At 41.0% G+C, this 8225-nt stretch overlaps 1 protein-coding gene and 1 pseudogene across 1 annotated transcript in view; both read left to right on the top strand.

Annotated features, from left to right (window-relative positions):
* LOC102384375 (von Willebrand factor D and EGF domain-containing protein-like) overlaps positions 1-8225 on the top strand; it is a 328357-nt gene that overhangs the window by 280109 nt on the left and 40023 nt on the right. Inside the window, exon 25 of the mRNA XM_025214561.1 lies at positions 1664-1759. Within this exon, the coding sequence (XP_025070346.1) occupies positions 1664-1759 (96 nt within the window). The remainder of the gene's footprint in view (positions 1-1663; positions 1760-8225) is intronic.
* On the top strand, positions 3344-4453 carry LOC112551755 (annotated as a pseudogene).

An 8225-nucleotide genomic window follows, 5' to 3' on the forward strand; every position in this document is an offset into this window, starting at 1 on the left:
GTGGGGGTTCTCCTCGGAGTTCTCCAACTTGGGCGGAAACCACTCAAGCTTTTTATACGGCTAGCAAGCCAATCACTAGCCGCCACGTGTGCATAATTTAACACAAGCCAATAATGGGGCTCGAATTAAAATACAAATGGCGGGAACTCTTTGCACTGAGCATTTCTTAGATGCAAAAGAAATGCACCATGCAAAGAAAGCTACAAATTGGCGGGAAATTCTCCCTTGCAGCGGGGTTCTCCTTTACAGCAGAAAACTCCACCATGCAAAGAAGCTGCAATTTAGCAGGAAAATAATTCAGCGGTGCCAAAGCACACACAAAAACAAAAATCACAACTTTGGGTTGTGACAATTAGTATGCATCAAAGCAGACTTGATTTATTAGCACACCCCAGCAGCCTCTGTGTTACATGTATTCAGCATCCCCACTTTTCAAAATGGCAGTGGGGGTGCTTTAACTAAAGTTCATTGAATGAATGCATTTTGAAGTATGGGACACTGAATACACATGAGGCTGCAGGCGCTTTAATTACAGTGGCTCTCAGAGACACTCTAATTAAAACCCCCACCCCTCCACCCCAGAGGATGTGTACAGATAGACACCCCTAAGCACCAGGGTGCTTAGTAAGAGTGTAAGAGGTATGCTTTCACTTGTAAGTATTTTAATTTGTAGAAAAAATCTATGCCATGTATTAGACATTCAGTTTCTCCTGAGAGAATTGCTGCTGTCTCAGAAGAAACCAGGAGTGTATTAGCATTCAGCATTTTTCTCTCGGAAAAAAAATGCCCACTCTGGGAGAAAAATAATCAAGAGACAACCAGGTTTAAATTACTCCTGGGAGAGTTTCTTTTTGAAAAGCAAATGTCTGTACATGCTTCCCTCTGAAAGAACCCACAGCACAGTACTCCAGTATTTTGAGGTGCTTTCTTCCCCACCACCTCCCTGGAACAGTGTGTCACTTAGGCTGGATTATATTCTCAGTCAAGTAAGGAGCAGAATATACCCCCTTTAAAGTCCCCACGTTATGCTACAAGGAGACACCAGCTGACCCTGAGGAGCCTGGGTCAGCCAGTCAGGGCTGCCCTGTGCACTGATACCATCTGTCTCCAGGCAGCCTGAGAGAGCCTTCAGACCATGCTGAGATGTGTGCACAGGGTCCCCCCACACCCTTCCCCTTGCATAGATTAGCACTGCAAACTTTCTGCTCTTCAGAGGATCAGCATTCAAATGCCTATTCAAGATTATCTGGGTCAGTTTTTCTACTAAGAAAAGAAATCCAGGAGAATTTCTCCAAGCCATTTAAATGTGTGTACACAGCCTAAATGTTCAGCTTCTGAAATCTCAATTAGCCCCTGAATTATTCCAATGAATTCAGTCTGGAGAGTATTGGAATTGCTCTTGGTTCTACTCTAGTCCAGTGTGGAATGAGAGGTATGTAGCATCATGTTACAGGAAGGGTCTTCACCTCATTCCTCCTTATTAAAAAAGAAATACCACCCTTTCATCAGGGTGCCAGAACAAAGGATACTAGTCTTAGTGAATTACCCTACATTTTAAAGGACACTGTCAGATTTACAATACTAGATTTCAATCCACGTTTTTAAAAAAGAGAGAGATTGTAATACTAAACTGACCCATTGTATTTTTCTTTCACTCCATTAGCTCTTTGCAACCCTCCTTGTAAGAATGGTGGATACTGTATACGAAACAATGTGTGTTCCTGTACTAAAGGTTATATAGGAAGAAGATGTCAGAAAAGTAAGTTATAGTATTTCCATTCACTTTCTAAATACTCTGCTTCAGAGATGTGGCTTTGCCTAAAAATCTTTTCCCCCATGCATGTTAAATAGAACATTTAGCTTGGATTAATGATTTAATCATCAATTTTTATACCACAGCACGTATATCAGTCATCTAGGTGCAAAAGACAGAGCATTGCCATGTACCAATACAGTAATGAAAATACCACTATGTCAAGCCAGTATTATGGGCAAGAATGTTCTTCTAGAATCCTTTCTCTATCTGTTTTTATATATAGATATAAGTGCATTTAGATTGAGTTACACAGTCTGTGTTTTGAAAGGCCTTAATTATTTTGGATTAAAACTGTTGGAAGAAAAAATTAAAACTAAATCCAAAGCAGCTGATAGAGATTCTTAAAATGTCAGATCATCCTTCTAGCACAATTAATACAGTTGGTTAATAATGGTTTTACATTGCCTTTGTTCCTATCACTGACAACTCCCTCTTCACCGCAGCACAGCTATTCATATTTGATTCTTCTGTTCTAAAGGGAAATGTGTTATTTTGGCATTTTTACTGATTCAACTGTACTTTCCAGGGGCTGTCATGAAAGCAAGTTTAACAAGGGTAGGTGAAAACTTATTTTTTCCCTTAACCAGCTTGAAATTGGCAAAAGAGGAGCTGTGAAAACAACCTCTTTTGGCAGCAAGAAATCTGTACATTTCCAGAGCACTTTATTTTTCACACACAGAGTAAAAAGCCAGTGAAAAATTCCTTCCAGCAACAAAAGCTCTCTCAGTCCCCATACCCACAGTATTCCTTTCCTTCAGCTGAGAGAATCGTGATGCACCGTTCCTGCCTGGCCGCAAAGTACAAAATTGAATAGTTTGCTCTGGCAGGAACAAGCTGGAGGGAAAACAAACAAACAAACAAAAAAAACCCTTCTGTTTGCCATCTTGTTTTGAGGTCAGGGTACATTAGAAAAATGCTGTTCCCAGCTTAAAATATACTACCATTTCTCAAAACAGATCAGCAGAAAAACAGTTGATAATAACTGCAGCTTTAGGGAAGTCTCTCCCTAAGTTGTCCAACTGCTACCAACTCATACAATATTGTTTCCTTCTACTTTGAAGAAGTTTACAGGGTTTTGCTGCCTGCCTGAGCGTGAAAGAATTTAACCTAATTTTTTGTGACTATCAAAAAATTTTTGTCCTATCTTATCCAAATAAAATCCCGATTCCGTTCAAAACCCATAACTAGCACTTAACAGTCTGTTTTACACCACTGAATGTTACACAAAAGATATTCGTTGTCTGTCACAAGGACAAAGATACATGCTTAACAATCCCACTACCTTCTGGCAGCTTACCAATCACTGACTACCAGTGGATAGGAGCTGACTAAAGGATTTGTTCCTTCTTTCCTGTTTGCAAATGATGTGGAGAGTTTTAGCAAATGTATCATTCATAATTGCTCAGGAAAGTGAGATTAAGATGGACCCAAGGGTTGTTCATAAACTCTTTGTAACAAGTAGCGGTTATTTTAGCTATATAATTAGTCACTTTCATCCCATGATATGGTTTGTTCCCTGACTGTTCCCTCATTATCTATGCAACACCTTCTATCGGCCTACTGGACAAGAAAGGTTTAAAAATCACTGGGATAAAAGATTCGTCATGGCCTCCAGGTGGTAGTGTAATTGCATGTTGGGTGCCTGAAGACAAGGACATCCCAGCAAGAGTGACACTGATGCAGCTCCCCTCCAGGGATGAAATTTGTGCAGGGAGCCTGTTCAGTGTGGTAACAATTGTCATTGGCAGAAGAATGGAGGTTACCTGTGTGTGTAGGTAGGCAAGACTCCCAAAGGTACACAGGATGTAATGACCAATTTTGAGATCTTCCAAATGAGAGAGAAACAGGTCCCAGTGGATGTGACAGAAATGAAAGAACCTATCACAGCCTTTGCCTGGGAACCAAATGGGAGCAAGTTTGCTGAGTTGCCTGGAAAGTCTCTGCAAATGTTTCCTCCTTTTACCATGTCAAAAACAATGGGAAGACAGAGCTCATCAAAATGTTTGACAAGTAGCAGACAAAAATGATATTCTGGAGTCCCCACAGGCAATTTGTAGTGTTGGCTGACCTCAGAAACATGAATGGTGCCTTTGCATTTTGGTTAATACATCTAATTGCACCATGATGAATATAGCTGAACACTAGACAGCCTCAGATGTCGAATGGGATCCAACAGGTCAATACATTGTTACTTCTATGTCTTGGTGGAGTCACCAGGTGGCCAGTGTGACAATGTCTATGAACCTCCAGAAGAACAATAAGGATGACTTTTGCCAGCTGCTTTGGAGACCCTGACCTCCTATCCTGCTCAGCCAGGATCAGATCAAGCAAGTTAAGAAGGACCTAAAGATATATTCCAAGATCTTTGAGCAAAAGAGCTCTGAGCTAATCTGAAGCCTCAAAGGAGTTGGTGGAAAAGAGATATACAATGATGAAGGAGTTCAGATGGCACAGGCGCTTTACATGCAACAGAAGAACAAATGTTTAGAACTTCAAGAAGGGATGCATACAGATGAGCGGGATAGCCATGCAGATGACTAGGAGGAGGAGACCATTGCATTTTCTATCAATGAAGGAATTATTACCATTATAGAATCTCAGTCTAATAAAACCATGCACCACCATATTTTGTACTGAAAAGAGGTTTGATCATTTTCAGAAAGTCTTCATCATCTTCAGAATGTTTAGGCCATATTCTCTCACACTGGATGGTGAATGTGCCAAGTTCTCGCCATTGTGACACATTGCTGTGCCTTTAAAAACTACTGTTTGCAGCAGCAATATTTGGAAGCCCACATGGTGAGGGGGGGAGGGCTGAGGAATCCCCAGTGGCCGGAAGGGCTGCAAGAAGCCAACGAAGGATGCTAAGAAGCACATATGACAGTAGTGAGTATGATAGAGGTCAAAGGCCAATGGGAGGAAAAGCACAGGAAAGCGCACATGATGGGAGGCACATGGTAGGGAGTGTGTGGCAGATCACAGAGTGGGAAGCATGGGAAAGAGAGCACAGCAGTACATGCTGTACAGACCACAGATCTGTGGCCCATGCAGATATATCTCCCAGCCACTGAGAAGTTGGACAATCCTGGTTTAGATACACATATATAAATCTGGATCCTCACATGACTCCAGGAACTGTTCCTTTTTCTATGGTTAGGGTGCTTCTAATTCTAATGCATTATTCTGGTGCTGATTATCTATACAGGCTATGTGCTTGAGTGTACAGAAATCTGTGGTTTGGAGAACTTCTGTCATTTTGATGACGTTAGGTAGACACCTAATTGAAGATGATAGGAGTAAGGCTGTTGAAGAAGAAGAATAGAAAAGAGTAACACATTAAAGTAAAGTAGATTACTTCTTGGTGATGAGGGTTTTCAGAAGCTGTGGGAGGCTTTGCTGTCTGGCTCTGAGATGAGGATATAATCCACCTGTGCCATGGTTGAGGATTTTTAATTTATTTCAGGATTTATTACTTGCTGTAGTAATTGCACAGAGCTAGTAGATATGCTTATACAAAAAAATGAGGAAAGAGAAATAGATAGCAATAATCTGCAGCAATAGGCTGTAATGAGTTACTAGAAGAAAGTTTATTCAGGGTTTAGTAAGAGAGGAGCTCCCACTTGCAAACTATTGGGCATTTATACACATGGAACAGAAGTGTATAAATGCTCTAGGAGTGGGAAGGGGGTGCTTTAATTACACCAGCTCCAAGAGCTGCTCTAATAAAAACTCCTGGAGTATCTTATGTATCAGCATCCCTGCGCTGAAAAATGGCAGCAGGGATGCTTTAGGTAAAGCGCCCTCATCACCATTTTTGAGTGCAGGGACACTGATACATGAGATGCTGGCGTCTGCTGTTTTACTACTAAATTAATCAAGTCCACTCCAACACGCTGTAATTCCAGCATGTTGGAGCAGCCTCACTGCACGTGTATAGGCACCCATTGGGATCTAAGTACAGGTTACTTCTAGGTGGATGGTTACCAGGCACGCCAGTTGTCTGCTTGCTAGCTCAAATGCTCTCTTTTTTTCTGGGAGAGTTACAACCACAACTAGTTCAGCCAAGATTAGAAATTACATCCTCACAGAACTCTCAAAAAAACCCAATTCCTTAGAACTCATTCTATCGCATTGTGCCTGTTATTCATTTCCGTAATAAAATAAATTTGAAGATTATCATTGCACTCTTCTAAGGCCTCTAGCATGTCCCCCTCCCCACCCACAAGTTCTCAGAGTGGATCTATTCCTAGGATCAGACTCTCTCCTCCATGTGGACGTAAATCAGGAATAGTTCCACTAGACTTACACCAACATCACATCATTGTAAGAGATCTAACCAGTCTCTAGCATCGTGAGTAGCTATTCTGGAGGTTTTAGAAGGGAAATGTGTGTAGCCAGAAAATATGTTGCTTCCATCCATCCCTCTTATAACCACAAGGAAACACCCTCTTGATTTTTTCTGTGCATACACAAAGACACACATTACCTTTCATAACTGAAATCCAAAGCAGGGAAAGTGAGGACTCTCATGAGGTAAACAAATGACACTTTTTGCTGGGACAAGTCTTTGCCAGTCTGCCAAGAGGGAATTGTGACTGGAGGCAAAACTGAAAATGAATCCAAGAATTAAGAACGCTTTCACTTTGTGCACTTATACACCCTATTTTTGGCATTTTTCCTTTTCTTTCTTGTCAGTAGTTCAACCAAAGAGACTAAAAAGCAAAAAAAAATCTCATTTGTTGTTGGCAGCTTCCAATTTTCCATTGAAGGGGCAATTAGTGCAGAGGGACCATTGGAGCAGCCAGTGGAAGCATCAACGGGAAGTAAAGTTATTCTGATTCTGTAAAGCTACATACCTTGGGATTCCACTTCCTGTGTTTTGTCTTCTGCATTTCTAAAGAAATCGGCCTGGCAGCTGCAATTTTGAGAGACAGGGAAGCTGCTCCATGCCTTTGTCATTCAGATTTATTTATTCTTGTTTCCTTAATGTAAAAGGAAGGGCATTCAGCTTGAAAGTGTGTGTTCATTCTTTATGTAAACAAACTTAGCATTGAAAACTGTTATGTAAATCACACCGAAGTGATTGGCTGACAGCTTGGAATACAGGGATTTCTCAAACTGTGTGTTTACTGACAAATAGCTGCACTGTGATTATGCAAACCAGACACCCACAACCAGAGAGAGAAGAATGGCAGAACTGACAACAAAATGTACAATTATGCATCCATAACTGAAAAGCAGTTCTCACTGGCTGAGAAGCCCATTCCCTCTCATCAGTCTTATTCAGCATAAAGGCAAACGCAGACTGTCCCTTTAAATTAACTCGCTTTCTGGATCAGCATTACATCAAACGCACTTGCACTGCTTAAGTAATAAAGAAAAGGTGCTTGTGTTTCATTTAATTTCCCTTTAAGGAAAGTCCAGAGGAAAGACAATCTTCGCACTGCACTTCCTTCTCTGGGGCTTTAAACACGCTGCTCACACTGACACTTAATATAGCCTTACACAAATTAGCGACAGTGAAAATGTTGTAGGTGTGCGGATATTTATTACAGGCATCTTAGCAGGATCATTTTTAATATTCCTTCAAATATTAAAGCTAATAAAACACTTGTTTCATCATTCTTTATTAGAATGGAGGTTTCATCTACTTATTTATCCGCTCCAAGGGGCTGTGCACTATATTGCTGGTGACTTTTCTCTGAGTATAAAGGCTTGACATGGCTCCCTCTGGAGCTCATCAGCAAGCAAAGGCCACTTGAGAACAACACATAACATCCTAGTCTTCCCCTCCCTGGAAACTCCAAGCAAACTTGCAAGCTGAACTCTAATCACTTTTATGGCAGCACATCCTGTTGCTTCTTGCCTGACCACCAAGCACTCTAGGTTTGAGAAACTGCTTAGATTTGAGAGACGGACCAAACTTCTGCACAATTCTGTGTTTCTATGAAGTCAGTAGAAAAACTGGGGCACAATCACACAAGCCCTGAATCACTTGAGTCCTGGGTCTTGCAGGATTAGGTTCTAAACTTAGTAGATAACTATTTCTTCACTCTAATAATTCCCGCAGTCACGATTTATAGTCAAAACACACCACACAGTATCACTTAGCTTTATTCATCCAGTCCTGCTTTTGTCCAGCCACAATACCATAAGGAAGTTGTTTATCTGAGAGCTAGAGGCAAACTAATTTGGAAATGTGAACATGTGGTTTTCAAAGGTTGCCTTTTGCCAAGAAGTCACACTGTAAAAGTCACTAATTTACTGTACTCCCATGTGTGCTTTGCACTGCTAATAGCCCTGTGCATTGCATAAGCAGGATGTTTTAGGGTCTACTGAATTAAACCTACAGCAAGTTAACTTTTTGAGAGCTGGAAATATACGCTCAAAAATACCTCTATTCAGCAGG

This window comes from Alligator sinensis, unplaced genomic scaffold, assembly GCF_000455745.1.
Source record: "Alligator sinensis unplaced genomic scaffold, ASM45574v1 scaffold1176_1, whole genome shotgun sequence".
In the NCBI taxonomy this organism is placed as follows: Eukaryota; Metazoa; Chordata; order Crocodylia; family Alligatoridae; genus Alligator; species Alligator sinensis.